The sequence below is a fragment of the Aotus nancymaae genome, unplaced genomic scaffold (genome assembly GCF_030222135.1).
Source record: "Aotus nancymaae isolate 86718 unplaced genomic scaffold, 86718_ANA_hifiasm-v0.15.2.pri h1tg000039l, whole genome shotgun sequence".
NCBI lineage: Eukaryota > Metazoa > Chordata > Mammalia > Primates > Aotidae > Aotus > Aotus nancymaae.
Window position 1 is genome coordinate 13,409,653 of NW_026988453.1, and position 18,160 is coordinate 13,427,812.

The 18,160-nt window shown below is 44.4% G+C and overlaps 1 protein-coding gene across 2 annotated transcripts in view; it reads left to right on the forward strand.

Moving 5' to 3' along the window:
• Positions 1 to 18,160, forward strand: part of HHAT (hedgehog acyltransferase) — a 359,060-nt gene that overhangs the window by 10,383 nt on the left and 330,517 nt on the right. The window contains exon 2 of one of the 2 annotated variants that reach the window (XM_064360344.1): positions 10,031 to 10,162. The exons of the other annotated variant lie outside the window; for it this stretch is intronic. Within the exon in view, the coding sequence (XP_064216414.1) occupies positions 10,072 to 10,162 (91 nt within the window). The 5' untranslated portion in view covers positions 10,031 to 10,071. The remainder of the gene's footprint in view (positions 1 to 10,030; positions 10,163 to 18,160) is intronic. 2 annotated transcript variants of the gene reach the window in all.

The following is an 18,160-nucleotide window of genomic DNA, read 5'->3' on the forward strand; positions in this document are numbered from 1 at the left end:
AGCTGCAGTGAGCTGTGATCATGCCACTGCACTCCAACCTGGGTGACAGAGTGAGACCCGGTCTCAAAGCAGAAACAACTAAAGCAAGGACTGCTTAGGAACAGAGCTTCTCTGCCTTGTAATGTGACTGGAAATGGTCAAGTGGGTCATAAAAGGAGTTCCCGAACCAGCTGGAGATGAGACGATGGAAACAGAGCTCACTGATTTTGAAATTCTGCTTTGGATTTCATTCCATATATAAGAGGAAGGAGAAGAAAGCAACCTTTGCGACGTTTCATGTAATAAAGATCCATTGTGAAAGGTTGTTGAACTAATTTTCCAGATTTTATTGATTAGTAACTATAATAAACCTGGTGTGGCAGATCGTGTCCCCACCCCTTTTAAGGTACCCTTGCTGTTTCTTTCATAAGGAAGTATGGTCTGTTTTCTCCTCCTCCTTGAGTCTGGGCTGGCCTTTGGACTTGCTTTGACCGATAAAGTGTTCCGTGAAGTCCGGAGCCCGGTCCTTAAGGGATGTTGCACCTCTCGCCTTTTTTCATTTGGAACCCTGAAGCCTCAGTGCTGTGAAAAAGCTGAGTCCAGCCTACCAGAGGAGGAGGCCTGGCCTGGAGGAGAAGGGAGGTGTCCTGTGCGAGCTGGCCCCAAACGCCAGACGTGTGCATGAGGTCATCGTGGCCCCTCCAGCCCAGTGGAGCTGTGTGCTAACAGAAGTCACATGAGTGACCCCAGGAGGGACGTGAACAGGACTGTCCAGACTGCCATCCCACAAAATCCTTAAAAAGAATGAAAGTTTGTTGTTCTAAGGTACTACGTGCTGTGATGGTTTCTTATGCAGGAATGCATAACTGATACATAACATGTTGGTGCAGATTTGGAAGTAGTAGGTATATATTTTAGACTATTCTGTAATTAGACTTTTCCCCCCAGTCCAGCGGACCTCTTCCCGTCTATCATTCTTCTGTGTTGATGAAGCTTTCCTGGGTTTGGAGAAGTGTTTCCCCTTAGAATTATGTGGGTCAAAGAATAAGAGTATAAGACTCTTAAGTGGGGACCACCAGGTGCAGTGGCTCATGCTTGTAATTCCAGCACTTTGGGAGGCTGAGGCAGGGGGACCACTCGAGGCCAGGAGTTCGAGACCAGCCTGGGCAACATGGCAACACCCCATCTCTACTAAAAATACAAAAATTAGCAGGCTGTGGTGGTGTGCACCTGTAATCCCAGCTACCCAGGAGGCTGAAGCAGGAGAGTCACTTGAGCCTGGGAGGAGGCGGTTGCAGTGAGCTGAGATCATGCCAGTGCACTCCCTCCAATGCACAGAGGAAGAATCTGTCTCAGGGAAAAAAAAAAGAAAAAAAGACTTAAGTGGGGTTTGGAGAGAATTGTGATTTGGGAATCTGGACTTGGTGATTTTCCTGGAGAAAGTCATGTAATTCAGAGTCTATAAAATAGGGTCAGTTTCATGAAAATTGGACCCTGGAAAAGGCGAAAGTCTCATACCACATTTTCCAAATATGATGGAATGTTGCACTATTTCATTTTCTTTAAAGCCGATGTCATTTCAGTGGGTATGTGCTGCTTTCACTTCTGTTACTTGTGGTTTCCAGAGAGCTCATTTGTTCCTGAATTTAGAACTGTTTCAATTTTACTCTTACCTCTGCATAACTGTTGACTCTCCCATCTTATTTCCAAGGTAAATCGGTTTGGTTCAATTTGCCTTTTTCAGTAAATCTTTGAAGGAATGTATGTGAGTTAGATGCTTCATGTGTATTTTGATTACATTTCATTGATTAAAATTGTTTTCATTGCAGAGTGATGTTGTACATAACATTTAAAAATTCTATTACATTTAGACCACTTCTGTTACCTTCTAGCTTTCCTAATAGATTGATTTCATCATTGATTTTGGAAAAAATGAATCCAGTACACTCTCTAAGAGTAGTGAGGTGGCTGAGGGAAGGTTCTAGAGTTAGACTCTGTGGGTATGAATCTAAGCTCTGCTGCTTACCAGTTGTGTGGTTCGGGGCAGGTTTCTTATCCTCTCTGGGCCTTCGTTTCTGCTTGTGTTAAGTGAGGTTATCAGAAGCACCAACCTCAAAGGGTTGTTATGAAGATTAAACGAGATAATACTTGTAAAGGGCTTTTTCAGCGTAGGAAATCTGTAAATAGTACTTGTTCTAGTACAGCTATGACTGAAGCATAAGAAAACACAGTGGAGGGAAATCTTCATTTAGGACGTTAAGCAGTGAGTCGGTAGAAGTGATGCTGGTGATGCTGGTATGGAAGGATTGTTAGCTTAATGATGAGACCTCTCTTGTTAAAGTCCTCTGGTGCATCTGAGTATTGGGTGACAGCCCATTTAGTGCTTGATGTCAAGATTTAAGAGCAGAAACAATTTAAATTGGAAATGTTGGAATCCGTTAGTTGCCTGAGTCCTTTTGAAATGATAGCGGAAGGTGCTGGGGGAAAAGCATCTTGCAGCCGTTATGTTTATGCAGGTTTCAGGCTTTGGCAAGGTGGGCTGTACTGTTCTTCCAAGGTCAAGGCACAGGATTCCTGCCTGTGACAGCGGGGGTTGGGGATTTTGGTTCTAACTTCTGCTCCATTGCTGGCTTCTCTGTCCATGGGCAGATCGCTGCTTCTTCCTGAGCAGGATTCTGATTCCTGAAAGGGACCTAGAAACTTACTACCTCCTGTGAGGATCAGAGTAGGTGGCATCTTTGAAAGCAGGTGGAGTGTTAAATTCCAAGGTAAATGCAAATGTAAGTAGCTCCAGTGTAGAAAAGCTCTGTTAGCTGAGAGATTCTTGCCATTTTACAGCTAACATTTTATTCTGTGGCCCTCTCGAGTTCTATAATTCCCAGATAAATACATTTTTTGACATGTTCAACTTCGGGGTGTTTGTACCCAATTTGGAGCTGGAGAAAGCTTTCTATTACTCCAGTCTGAATTCCTTCCCTCTGATTCGAGGAAAACCTTTGCTTTGATTTCCCTTAATGTCTAATATTAAATGCATGTTCTAACACTTTGTCCTCACTTGCCTTGAAATTCTCTTTTCAGCAACATTTAGCTTCAAGATCCTGTTGTCTTACAGCTTTGGAGTTGCTATTTTATCTTCATCTTCCTCGTTTTTCCCCTTACCAGCTTCTGGACTAGTTTGACGCCAGGGACAACTTATCATTTTCCCATCTCTGTGGCTTGCTTCCAGCACTCTCTCTACTTTCACTAGAGGCCTAAATCATCAACCTCCCTGCTCTTGGGTCTATCACAGCATCAAGGGGCTTCTCTGGAGCTTCATTCAAGTAATTATATGTGCTGGCTTACAAGCCCGAGGTTTCTGCAGGAAATTAAATTGAAATGTGAAATCGTATGTTTTAAGGCTCCTTACCACTTGGCTCCTGTTCTCCCTTCCCTGAACCATCCCCACTTCCTCTTTACAGTCCTGATCAGAGTTCCCACGTGGTGGAAGTGTTCTCAGACACATCTCACCATCACACATCCCAGCAGCCCTCCTTCACTCTTGCATCTCAATAGTGCAGTCTCGTTTACGTAGATGGATCGGGTAGCCTTCTACTTAAAAACAGGCCGTGTCCCTGTAGATGGGCTGTTTTCCATAGAAGCGATGTCGTCAGTGGCGATCACTTTCCTGGGCTATCTCACAGCTACCCACTTAGCTGATATGTTGCTGCAGGACTGTGTGCATGAAAACAGAAAAGAAGCATCACGTCCACATTCGAGTGAGAATCTCCTTGATTGAAGCCTGATAGCCGGGCCTAAAGGGGGGCGTGCTTGTTTAGAGCATGAGAAATGGAAACGAGCATTTTCTCAGAGGGTTTTTGGGAACCTCCGAGGGCCTGGACATTTAAACAAGGTTCCAGTTATATTCGCGAATGTACAGCTTTCCTGTTCTTTTATATAGTTGTATCATAAATCCCTCAAGACATATCTACTCTGATTTACTTTCTGGCTGCATAGCTGAAATAAACAGGGAAAACGAAGTAGGGGAATGGTTTTCCTGAGATAAATGGGCAGGAGTTGAAAGGAGGTGTGAGGAAGAAAGATCTGTCAAGGAGGATTGGTGAGTGTGTGGTATTCTGAGGTGGCATTTATGGAGTGGAGAGTGAAGAACATGACAGTGGAAAGCACTGACTATCATTCCCTTGGGGGTAGCAGAGCGGTAGGTGGAGAGGAGGAGGCACCGGGCAGAAAGCTCTCAGGTGTCCCCCAGGGACATGCTGTCCAGGGTGGCCTTGGATTGGGCATCAGAAGAGGATTGAGATATGAAAGCCCTGGGGATGCCAGCCTCCTGAAAGAGGTCCGGATGCAGGTGGGATGGGCACACCTCAGGAAGGTCAGATTTCTTTGATTCAGGGAGAAAATCAGGGTCAGGGATAGGTAGGCTCCTGATGAATGAAATTCAGTAACTAGTAACTGCTAATGTTCGTTGAGCGCTTATTCAGTGCCAGGCCCTGGGCTAAGCATTTTACAGTCAACCCCTTCAACATCCCTATGAGAACACATCTGGGAGGCCATCATCTACCTAAGTTCCTCAATCAATAAATGACAGAGCCTGGGATTCTCCCCCTCCCCTCTCCCATCCCTCGTCCCCCAACCCCACAGGTGGGTTTGGTGTCAGAATTTATTACCGTGCTGTCAGGTGGAGACTATTTGGTTCAATCCCTGAATTTTGGGGGTGAGGGGATAGCTAGTTTTGCTGCTTAGTTACCTGCTGGTTTGCTGCTAGTTACTATGTATCTTTGTGTATATGTCTACAAAACATAGCAGGAAATAATAACATTGTTTCAACACTGTTACTATTTCATTCAAACAATGTCCTTGCTTCCTTATGCCACTGAAGAAAAGAAAATGGATTTTCTGCCTGTCTCCCTGGAGTTTGCACATCCTCCCTGTGTCTGCAGGGGTTTTCTGTGGGTACTTGGGTTTCCTCTGACATCCCAAAGCTGTGCCCATTAGGTGAATTTGGGTGTCTAAATGTCCCAGTGTGTGAGTGTGACCGAGTACCCTATTAAGTTTTTCTGTGATGGCATCGAATGCCTGTTGATGTTCATCTGTCCAAGGTAGAGGGCTCTGAATCTAGTCCCTTTTAAAGGCCTCATAAAGTGGCTTAGCCATCAACTCCAAATTTGGAATCCAAATTCAACAAAAGCCAGACATTCCTAGGAATCCCTGCAATTGCTTCCTGTTTTGGGGACCCCCTCAGGGCCACCGTTACCTGCTTTCAGTCGGTTTTTAGCCTCCTTCAGCTTGAAGCAGAGGTTCCAGAGACTAGACCTTGAAACGGTAAAGGCACCTGTGAAAATCTCCCCTATCAGGAGATTGCTTCGAGGCTACAGTTAGTTTACAACCCAGCTGAGCCTGAGACGATGCCAGCCCACTCACAAGAGGGAGCAACAATTCAAGACAAGTCGTCGGAACAAGTCATGCAGGTCTGCACTGCCTCACGCCGTGCCACAACTCCCTTCCCCTTCTTAAACCTTTGCACTTCGCTTGGAAATTTGAAGTGGTTTCATTAAGTCAAGAATCTAGGCCGTCTTCCCCATTGCTAGCTTTGGTCTGTAATAAAGTCACTTTCCTTCTACCGTACCTCTATCTTGCTGATTTGTTTTGCAAGTGGCGAGCAGCTGAACCTGTGTTTGGTAATGAGCGTGAGTGTGTGGGTATGAGTGGGTTCTGCGCTGGGATGGCATCCTGTCCAGGGCGGGTTCCTGCCTTGCGTCCTGAGCTGCTGGAATGCGCTCCAGCCACCAGAGACCCTGAATTGGAACAAGTGGGGTGGAAAATGAATGAGTGAATAAAAATTATCTAACAAATGTGTGAAGTCTGTGATAATCATACAAACGCATGACAGTAAATAATGAAGTGTGAAAGCTCTCGGTAGCCCGCCCTAACTGCAAATGCTCTGAACTGCGTGGTGCAGGACACACTCCTTATAATTTTTGCTTTGTGAACATTTTAGTCCTTGGTTTAACCCACCATCACTACAACTGCCATCACATGCTAATTCATCAGACTTGGGTAAATAATGATCTTACTTGTGCTTATTGATCTTTAAATGTGTGTATAGCCCATGTTTATTTCAGTGTTTACTATTAGAAGTGTTTTGGGCTGTGCGTGTTGGCTCACTCCTGTAATCCCAGAACTTTGGGAAGCCGAGGTGGGCAGATCACGAGGTCGGGAGTTTGAGACCAGCCTGACCAACATGGTGAAACCCCATCTCTACTGAAAATACAAAAAAATTAGCCGGACATGGTGGTGCACACCTGTAATCCCAGCTACTCAGGAGGCTGAGGCAGAAATCACTCAAACCCAGGAGGCAGAAGTTGCAGTGAGCCGAGATCACGCCACCGCACTCCAGCCTGGGTGACAGAGTGAGACTCCATCTCAAAAAAAAAAAAAAAAAAAAAAGGTGTGTTGGTCTTTATTTAGCTGTTTGATACTTTTGTGACCAGAAATATGCAGTAGGAACTTACCTTTGGTTATAGCAATTAGCCTATTGTAAAATTAGTGCATTATACATTGTTTTGCTTAAAGATACAATTTCAAAGACCCTACCGGTGACAGGGACTCACTGTACAATCCAGCTAAGAGCAGCACTAAGCTGGACGTGGTGCTTAGAATATAGTCATGCCTGTAATCCCAGCACTTTGGGAGGCCAAGGCGGGCAGCTCTCCTGAGCTCAGGAGTTTGAGACCAACCTGGGCAACAAAAATAGAAAAATTATCCTGGTGTGGTGGTTCATGCCTGTAATTCCAGCTACTCAGGAGGCTGAGGTGGGAGGATTGCTTGAGCCTGGGAAGTTGAAGCTGCAGCAAGTTGAGATCCTGCCACTGCACTCCCACTTGGGCAACAGAGTTAGACCTTGTCTCAAACAAGCAAACAAAAAAACTGGGAGGGGTGGCACTGAAAGGGGAAATTATTAAACTGAATTTTCTAGGAAAATTGTCTCAGATAGAATGTCCCTGAAAAGCGTCTAACAGGTAGGCCTTTTAAAACTTTCATTTAATCTCCAAGATCATTTATGTTCAAATTTCAGTAGCCTTTTTAAGAGATCAGCTCTTTGTTAATCACTGATTCTTCCTGAGGCAGAGGTCATCCAGTATAACAGCAACATATTTCAACAGGCAAGACGTTAAATTATAAACCAAGAGGTTAAAATTACCATCCCACTAAAGGGAAGACTACTAAATTCCTAAAAACTTCCAGAAAGGAGTCTTGTTATTCTAAAGATGAAAGTATTTAAAAATAAATTGTGAGCAGAAATGGATAAAGCTAGAAGCAGTTCTGAGAAAGAGTAAGGAGCTTGAGCAAGTGGTGTTGAAATACCAGGGCACAGAGCTTGTGTGAAGCATGAGTGCGTGATTGCTTCTGGATTTCTTAGGTTGCGGAAAAGGCTACACCAAACTTTCTTGGTGGCTTCTGGTAATGAAATGGGGCACTCTGGGTGCAAGACCGCTTATTTCTGAAATCGCGATTTATCAAAGCCGAAGTTCATTTCCCTCCCTGCTCTGTCTCCCAGTGGCTTGAAGAAAGGAGCTTGTGTGTGGCAGAGTCTGAGTAACTGTACGTTGGCATTAATGGGTTGGCTGTGGCAGAGTGGAGGGGGAGGACCCTGGGTCCGAAGACCTGGCTTTGAGCCTTGGCTCAGTTATTTGCTTATTTGTTTACTCATTATTTAGACAAAAATTGTACATATATATGTGCACAATGTGATGTTTAGCTATACATTATGAGATGATTAAATCAAGGCAATTAACATATCCATCACGTTACCTGCTTATTTTATGGTGAGGTACTTTTCAAGAATAGAATACATTATTGTTAACGGTAACCACCATGGTGTACGATAGATCCCCACAGTGTATTCATCCTGTCCAACTGAAACTTTGTATCTGTTAACCAACATCTTCCACCCGTCCCCCCAGCCCCTGGCAACCACTACTCCTGTGAGTTTGACTTCTTTTAGATTTCACATATAAGTGAGATCATGCAGTATTTGTTTTTTTTTGCTCTGGCTCAGTTATTTCTGGCTCTGTGACCTCATCACATTTGTCATCTATAAAATGCCTACCTCCTCTGTTCCACTTCCACCTACTTCACCAGGCTGTTGTGAAAACAGAATGAGATAACGTGTGAATTCTGGGTTTTGGCATTACTGTTACATGTTAGAAGTACTTGTGGGGGGCTTAAAATTTTGCTCTTAATTTGGCATCCGTAATGAGACATACTTGAGAGGTTTAAAGCAGTAAAGGCCATAAAAAGGGTTTGAATTTAGTGAACTCTGTTACTTGGGAACATTTGGAATCATTTAATCTGCTGAATTTTAGGACTGAACTTTCTCATACCTTCTCTATTTCTTAAAATATGGTCATGGCTGCCATGACAGAGAGATCTAGAATAGAAGAGGCTTAAACAACCTAGAAATGCATTTCTGTTTCCTGTAACAGTCCAGATATAAGAGGTCTGGGGCACTTGGGGGGTTGGGGTTGGTACATGGAGTCAAGAACTGAGGGGCCTCTGTCTTGTTCATGTGGCTGTCACCTCTTCACCCATGGTGGCTGTTCCAACTCTTTTCAACAGGAAAGGGAGGGAAAGAGATGGCCACAGTCATGTCCCTTCACTCACACCCTTTTGAATGGAGCTATTCAGGTGTCCACACTTAGCTACAATGTAGTATTGAGCTCAGCATCTTGTGTCCAGACTAAATTTTAATTGCCGTGTAAGAAGACAGACTGAATACTGAAAAGGGGTAGTGAGGGGTAGTGGGTAATGAGCAGTGTCCGTCACAGATGCCTGTGGTTGTGTCATTAACTTCCCTTTAAGAAATGTACAGATTAGGCCTGGCACAGAGGCTTGTGCCTGTAATTCCAGCTACTCAGGAGGCTGAAATGGGAGGATCACTTAAGGCCAGGAGATCAAGACCAGCTCGGGCAACATAGAGACCCTGTCTCTAAAAATACATAACTAAGAGAGTGCATAGATGCATGGCAGACAGAGAGGTTTATATGATTCCATTCTGATAATCAACTATAGGATAGTGCTGGATTTCTTTTATTTTCATTTATTTTTTTTGAGACAAGGTCTCATTCTGTCACTGAGGCTGGATGGAGTGCAGTGGCACAATCTTGGTTGTCTGCAACTTCGGCCTCCTGGATTTAAGTGATTCTCCTGCCTCAGCCTCCTGAGTAGCTGGGATTATAGGCAAGCACCACCGTGCCTGGCTAATTCTTGTATTTTTAGTTGCGATGGGTTTTGCCATGTTGGTCAGGCTTGTCTCGAACTCCTGGCCTCAAGTGATCCACCCACCTTGGCCTCCCACAGTGATGAGGTAACAGGTGTGCTCCACCGCACCCGGCCAATTTTCTTGTAAGTTTTTATTTTATTATTTTTCGTAGAGATGGGATCTGGCTATGTTGCCCAGCCTGGTCTTGAACTGCTGGCCTCAAGTGTTCCTCCCATCTTGGGCCCCCAAAGTGCTGGGATTACAGGCATGAGCCACCGTGCCTGGCCCATAGGATGATACTTGAAAGGGACGACGAGGATGGTGAGTCTGTTGGCTTAGAGGTTTGGATATTGTTTGTGCTTTTCAGACTTTTTGAAGCCATTTATTATTCACAGAGCACCTGGTAGTCCCTTTTTGCTACATTCTAGGCACTCTGCCAGGGGCTGGGGAGTCAGAGATCATGGTCCCTGCTATCTGAGAATCCACTCCATAGAAGAGACAGGGATATTATGCAATGAGTAGAAAACTGTCTGATGTGTCCTCTGATGGGAGGCAGTGGGAACTCCTAGGAAAAGACCTGACAAATTTGACAGGCTGTGTGTGTGTGTGCGTGTGTGTGTGTCGGATGCAGGGTGGGGTAAGGTCACAGGGAGAAGGAGGCTTGATTGGGGTTATGCCTGTACCACCTTGAATAGTGATGAATCTCTGGGAGTGTGAACTAACTGAATTGATGTTAAGATGCTGTTCTCTAGTGTCATGTTCATGGCTTAATGTTTTGTCTCTGTTTCTCAGAAACTCAGCGTGGGCATCGGGAACTTTTGTGACAAGGAGCCATGCTGCCCCGATGGGAACTGGCACTGTACCTACTTGCCTCACTAGGCTTCCACTTCTATTCCTTCTATGAAGTTTACAAAGTGTCCAGAGGTAAGGCCTCGAGCTGTTCTGACCTCCTATCAAACAAGCAAACACCTGTCAAAAAAGGAGCAGAGGTGGAAGATTCAGGAAGATGATCCAGTGGTGTCAAGATGACGTGGACCTTGATTTGCTTCCCCCTGTCCTGGATAGTTTGAATCAGTGACCTGAGTCCATGAAGTTGTCTACCCTAATCCCGGGGCTTTTAGGTGATGCCATGACCTGTCTTCTATAATTGGTGGGTTTGATTCAATGGCTATTGAAGGCCATGGAGGGGATTTGTAGTCAGAATTCAAAGTAAACTCTTACGTTTCTCTTTCATCATGACTCTTCTGAGACATGTGAGACCTGGACTTGCTTTATCTTCCTGTTCTGCTGTCTTTGATGTGTTGCCTTGTCCGAGTATTGGGGATGAGTCATCATCAGGCCACATTCCAGCCCACAGGAAGGGGACTCGGAGCCCTCCTTTATTGGGCAAGTGGCGGTTTGGCAAGGAGCAATTGTCACTCCTGCTCACACCCAGTTGGCCAGCATTGAGTCCCACGGACACGGCTGGGAGGCTGGGAAATAGTCTTTAGCTTGGTGGCTAGGTGCTACCTACAACGTCTCTCTCTCTCTCTCTCTCTCTCTCTCTTTTTTTTTTTTTTGTGAGACCTAGTTTCGCTCTTGTTACTCATGCTGGAGTGCAATGGCATGATCTCGGCTCACTACAACCTCCGCCTCCCGGGTTCAAGCAATTCTCCTGCCTCGGCTTCCTGAGTAGCTGAGATTACAGGCACCTGCCATGACACCTGGCTAAGTTTTGTATTTTTAGTAGAGACAGGGTTTTACCATGTTGGCCAGGCTGGTCTCAAAGTCCTGACCTCAGCTGATCTTCCCACCTCAGCCTCCCAAAGTGCTGGGATTACAGGTATGAGCCACTACACCTGGCCTAAAACTTCTTATTTTATGGAAGAAAGAGAAAGAATTTTGCAGGGCCCATGAGCAGTCTCTGCCATAGGTAGGGAGAGCATCCTAGAGGTGATGGTGATTACCGAGCCTTGTCTTAAGAAGAACAAGAGTCAGCCAGGTAGAGAAGCGAGCAGAGGAACTCTGAACAGAGGTAAGTTTGCAGGCAAATGCTGTTGGGGATAGTGTACCATGATCAGAGAACTACAAACCTCTCAGCAGGACTACAGTGCAGAGTGTGATGAGGGAGTGAAAGAGCTGAGCTTAGATCAAAGAGCAGGGATAGACTGTGAAAGACATGCGTTGTATATTTGGTCTTATCTTGAAGGCAGGACAGCGCATTGAAAGTAATGCAGTCATTTAAAATGACAAAGGTAGTTTTTGGGAAGTACAATTGAGAAGGCTCTGCCTTCAGCATCTGCTACCCTATGTCACCAGGGTTGACCTTCCTCTCCATTCTGAATGTGTCCCACTCATAGCCATGGGCTTGGTTGCGGGAAGTGACCATCTAAAGTAGACGAACAGTGTTCTTTGGTCAAGGCTGTCTAGCTGCATTCCCTTGCTGGAGCCTCTGAGCTCTCAGAGCCTACGTAGAAGGAACTAACCTGCTCTGTGTCAGGCACTGTGTGTTAGATACTTCATGTACCTTGTCTCACTGATCTTTAGCACAGCCCTATGAGACAGGATATTATTTAGAAAACAAGCTTGCCTGAAGAAACTTAGCCTTCAAGGTAACTGTAGTCCGTGGCTAGTGTGGGGTCTAGCTAGCGTCAGAGACCCTGTTCCTTCTCCCAGGCTCCCCTGCCGTCCTCAGTGTGTTGTCCTTCCTTTCGTAAGGTAACCGCGCCAGCTCTTGTTGTCGTGTTTGCCTTTTGACCCGCAGGAAGGATGGAAGGGAAGGGGAGGACAGGCCCTCGCCCTTTCAGAACTTGACTTGAAAGTTGCTTATATCATATCCATTCAAGTGCTACTCACCGGAACCTAGTCCTGCGGCCCCATTCCCTGAGGGGGAGCTAGGAAATGTAATCTTTGGTTGGGAGGCCATTTATCCAGCCAGAGCACAGAGGTTCTATTGTAGAGGAAGAAAGCCAGAAGGGACATGCGCAGTTAATTGGCAGTCTCCTCCAGAGAAGGGCGTCTTCATTACTCGTTTCTGCACGGCGGGCTACACTGAAGCTTTGTGTGTGTGTTTTTTAAACCACCTTGTATCATCTCTCACTGTTCTGTGAGATCCTGCCCCACCACACACACACTCTGTTTTGAATATACTTTATTTTTTAAAAGTAGTTTTAAAGCCAGGCATGGTGGTGTACTCCTGTAGTCCCAGCTATTTGGGAGACTAAGGCAGAAGGATCACTTGAGCTTAAGAGCTTAAGACCAGCCTGGGCGATGCAGCAAGACCATGCTTCAAAAAATAGCAACAATAACAAAAACAGCTTTTGGTTCACAGAAAAATTGAGCAGAAAGTACAGAGAGCTCCCATATACCCCATGCTCCTATGCGTACCTAGCCTCACCAGCTATCGGTGTCCAGCACTGGAGGGGTGCATTTGTTACAACTGATGAACCTCCACTGACACACTGTTATTGCCCAAAGTCCATACTTTACAGTAGGGTTCACTCTTGGCGTGGTGTACATTCTTCAGTGTGAGGCTACATACTCACCATTATAGTGTGCAGAGCTGTTCCACTGCCCTAAAACACTTCTGTGCTTCACCTGCTTACCCTGCCCTCCCCACCAACCCCTGGTAACTCCTAATCCTTTTACTGTGGCCACAGTTTTTTACCTTTTCTAGAATGTCATATGTTTTGCCTTTTCTTGGAGTCATACAAGATACAGCGTTTTCAGATTGGCTTTTTTCACTTAGAAATAAGCATTTGAGGCTCCTCGATGTCTTTTTCTGGCTTTGATAGCTCCTATCTTTTTACTACTAAGTAATGTTTTGTGCTCTAGAAAAACCACAGTTTATTAATCCACTCACCTGCTGAAGGACATGTTGGTTGCTTCCAAGTTTTGGCAGTTACAAATAAAGCTGCTATAAAAATCATGCATATGTTTTTGAATGTACGTAAGTTTTTACCTCCTTTGGATAAATACCAAGGAGTGCGATTGCTGGATCATATAGTAAGAATAGGTTTAGTTTTGTAAGAAGCTGCCAAACTGTCGTCCAAAGTGGCTGTGCCATTTTGCATTTCTATCAGCAGTGAATGAGAGTTCCTGTTCTCTACATCCTGCCAGCAGCTGGTACAGTCACAGTTCTGGATGTCGTCCATTCTAATAGGTATGTAGTGGTACCTCATTGCTTTTCTGTAATGAAACAAACCTGCATTTTCTCCGGGACATGTGGTATGGAGCATCTTTTTATATGGCTATTTTGCCCTCTGTGTGTCTTTGGTTAGGTGTCTGGTTCTTTTGCCCATTTTTAAATTGGGTCGATGTGTCTTTTGCAAGTATTTTCTCCTACTGTATGGCTTGTCTTCTCATTCTCTTGACAGTGTTTTTAGAAAAATAGAAGTTTTAAAATTTTAATCAAGTTTATCAATTATTTCTTTTAAGGATTGTGCCTTCAGTCTTGCTATCTAAAAAGTCATCACCATAGCCAACATCATCTAGAGCTTCTCCTCTGTTATCTTCCGGAAGATTGTAGTTTTACATTTTATATTTAGGCCTATGATTCATTTTAAGTTAATTTTTGTAAAAGGTGTAAGGTCTGTGTTTAGATTCGTTTTTTGCAGGTAGATGTCCAGCTGTCCCAGCACCATTTGTTGAAAAGATTCTCTTTTCCTCACTGTTTTGCCTTTGCTCCTTGGCTGTGTTTACGTGGGTTTGTTTCTGGGCTCCTATTATGTCCTATTGCTCTTTTTGTCTGTTCTTACACCAATACCATAATATCTTGATTACTGTAGCTTTACAGTAAGTCTTGAAGTTGGGTAGTGTCAGTCTTCCGACTGTTATTTATGTTGTCTATTCTGGGTCTTTTGCCTGTCTGTATAAACTTTAGAATCAGTTTGTTGATATCCACAAAATAACTTTAGCCATAAAATAAAGACATTTAGGCTGGGTGCAGTGGCACACACCTGTAATCCCAGCACTTTGGGAGGCTGAGGTGGGCTGATCATGAGGTCAGGAGTTCAAGACCAGCCTGACCAACGTGGTAAAACTCCGTCTGTACTAAAAATACGAAAATTAATCGGGCATGGTGGTGCATGCCTGTAGTCCCAGCTACTTGGGAGGCTGAGGCAAGAGAATTGCTTGAATCTGGGAGGCAGAGGTTGCAGTGAGCTAAGATCGTGCCACTGCACTCCAGCCTAGGTGACAGAGCAAGACTCTGTCTCAAAAAAAAAAAAAAAAGATGTTTATAGCAGTTTTATTCATAATTGCTTAAAATTGGAAGCAGCCAAGGTGTCATTAATCAGGCAAATGGATTAATAAACTGGTACATTCAGACAATGGAATTTGCCAGGATTTTCACTGGAGTTGCATTGAATCTGTAGATCAAGTCCAAGTTGGGAAGAACTGACATCTGGACAGTATTGAGTCTTTCTTTCCATGAACATGGACTCTCTCTCCATTTATTTAGTTCTCTTTGATTTCTTTCATCAGAGTTTTATTGTTCTCCTGATATAGATCTTATACATATTTTATTAGATTTATATCTCGGTATTTCATTTTTTGGGTGACAGTGTAAATGATACTGTTTTAAATTTCAAATTCTACTTATTTCATTGCTGATATATAGGAAAGCAATTGACTTTTGTATAGTAACCTTGAATCCTGCAATCTTATTATTATTGCTTATTAATTCCAGGAGTTTTTTCTGTCAGGTCTTTCAGATTTTCTACACAGGTAATAATGGCATCTGCAAAGATGATTTTATCTCTTCCTCCTCAATCGTATATACATTCTCTTTTTCGTTGTTGTTGTATTGCATTAATTAGTATTTCCAGTACAATGTTGAAGAAGGGATGAGAGAGAGTATCTTTGCCTTACTCCTAATTTAACTGGGAAAACTTCTAGTTTCTCACCATTAAGTAGTACATTCGCTGTGGGTTTTTTATAGATGCTTTTTTTTTTTTTTAAATCTAGGTAAGGAAGTTCCCCTCTGTTCCTAGTTTTCTGAGAGCTTTTGTTATGAATGGCTATATTAGTCAGGGTTCTCTAGGGAAATAGAATCCATAGGCTACATACAGATTTAAAAGGAGATTTATTCCAAGGAATTGGCCCACACAATTATAGAGGCTGAGAAGTTCCATGATCTGCTGTCTGCAAGCTGTAGACCTGTGAAAGCCAGTGGTCAATTCAGTTCAAGTTGAAAGACCTGAGAACCGGGGTAGCCTATGATGCAAATCCCAGTCTGAGGACAGGAGATGAGCTGGGGTGGTCTAGCTCAAGCAGTATCCAGAAATAAGAGCGAGTTCTTCCTTCCTCCTCCTTTTGTTCTATTTAGACCTTCAATGGATTGGATGGTGCCCACTCGCCTTAAAGAAGGCAATCTATCCTATCTGATTCAAATGCTGACCTCATCAAGAAACTCCCTCACAGACACCTAGAAATAGTGTTTAATCTGCACCCCGGGGCCTGGTCCGAGTTGACACAGCACTAACCAACACAAGTGTGTAGCATTTTGTCAAGTGTTCTTTCTGCATCTCTTGATCATTTTATTTTTCTTTGGCCTCTTGATGTGATGGATTACATTGATTTTTGTGTTCTGTGAGATTTCGATTTTAATATATCTGGCCTGGACTCAGCTGGGATTTCTCTTGTTTCATGTATTAACAGCTGGGGCTGCAGTCATCTGGTGGCTCGACTGGGCTCACTCATCCAGGGTGGCTCGCTCATGTGGCTGGCAGCTGAGAGCTCAGCTGGGAGCTGTCAACTGGAGTACTGTGGCTCTCTCTAAATGGCTTCGTGTGGCTTACACTGCTTACATTTATAACAGGGCAGCTGGGTTCCAGATGTGTGTGCAGCCTGGGAAGTTACACAGGTCACTTCTGCCTCATTTATTGGTTGACACAAATCACAGGGCCTGTCCAGATTGAAGGGGAGAAAAGACTGCACCTTTTTACAGGTGGAACAGCATACAGAAGAGAAGAGTTTGATGACAGCACCTCTGGAGTTTGTCTACTACAAAGGGTGTTATACTTCTTTACCCACATGAGGACATTGAAGCTCAAAAGTATTACTTGTCCAGGGTCGTATATCTAATAACTAACAGAGCTGAAGCTTAAACCTAGGACTCTACAACTCTACCTCTTGTGTTGTGGTAGCTTCTGGGAATGGGGTGAGGGGCCCCTTTATGGATAGGACAAAACTTTTCTGCACCTCAACCTGTCCAGAAGTTGTCATGCCATGTGGCTTATTCCTGGCCACTCCTTAGCCTGAAGCTTCTTTTATCCTTAATGACTTTCCTTTTATTGTCAGTGTCTCTCAGGACATTCCCAAGAAATATCTTCCTCAAAACGCTTTTGCCAGTTTAGCTCACGGAAGCCAGATCCCCCTGCCATGCCTAAGTATGTTTAACTGGTGCAATGTTGAGCTTTCCTGGTTCCAATCTCACTTTCCAATTCAGGAAAAAGTGCATTACCCACATTGCAGAAGTAGGTCACTGGAAAAATTGTCTGTACTGTGAACTTTTTTAGGGCATTCGTGTCTGGAGCAAACGTGCTGCCTAGAATAGACTAGAGGCTCCAAGTGTATTTGTTAAGCGAAATGTCTGTGGTGAGCAGCTGCATGGCTACTCTCCTTGGGCACAGAGCAAGCATCTCATTCACTGCTGTCTCTGTCAGCAGTAGCGGAGTGTCATGTGGTTGGAGACTGCTGACTGATTTTAACAGCCTTAGTCAAGTGGAATCTCACAGCAAATCCACAGCAGGGACTTAACAGAATACCCCTTCTCTCCCCAACTCTACTGAATTAGAGCATCTTGAAGTCATATGGAAGTATTTGGGGTGGTGATGGTGAATCTGCTGTGCTGAGTGACCTCGCCCCTGGTACTCTGCAGTACTGTGGCTAGTCCACAGCTATTGCATTAGGTTGGTGCCTTATGGTTTAGTAGACATAGAGGTTTTTTCTGTTTTTTGTTTTTTTTTTTTTTAGATGGAGTTTCGCTCTTGTTACCCAGGCTGGAGTGCAATGGCGTGATCTCGGCTCACCACAACCTCTGCCTCCTGGGTTCAGGCAATTCTCCTGCCTCAGCCTCCTGAGTAGCTGGGATTACAGGCACGCACCACCGTGCCCAGCTAATTTTTTGTATTTTTAGTAGAGACGGGGTTTCACCATGTTGACCGGGATGGTCTCGATCTCTTGACCTCGTGATCCACCCGCCTCGGCCTCCCAAAGTGCTGGGATTACAGGCGTGAGCCACCGCGCCCGGCCGACATAGAGCTTTTTATATCTCTCTGTTTACTTTTTTTTTTTTTTTTGAGATGGAGTCTTGCTCTGTCGCCCAGGCTGGAGTGCAGTGGCATGATCTCAGCTCGCTGCCCCGCAACCTCCGCCTCTCAGGTTCAAGCAGTTCTGTCTCAGCCTGCCGAGTAGCTGGGACTACAGGTGCATGCCACCACGCCCAGCTACTTTTTGTATTTTTAGTAGAAATGGAGTTTCACCATATGAGGCTGGTCTCCAACTCCTGACCTCAGGTGATCCACCTGCCTCAGCCTCCCAAAGTGCTGGAATTACAGGCATGGGCCACCAAGCCCTGCCCCGCCCCGCCCCGCCCCTCTCCTCTCTGTTTACATTTAATGTGGAAATACGATGTGCCATGCATCAGATGGCTTGTGTAATAGGCCTTGAAAGAATTGATGCCTCTGCCTAAAAGAGTGCCATATACTTTTCTGGCCATATCAATTTAATCCCATACTCAGAATAAAAACTATTGAATTCACATTATTGAAAATCCTGGTGATAGAAGGAGATCACCTGTTTGTTTTTTTTTAAGTCTAGGAGGAGACGTCTCTGTTTCAATTCACCACCTATCGTTTTATTTCTTCTTGTACCCATTTTGACATTTTATGGCTTTCTAGGAATCTATATACTTTATGTACATTTTCAGTTTGATTATAT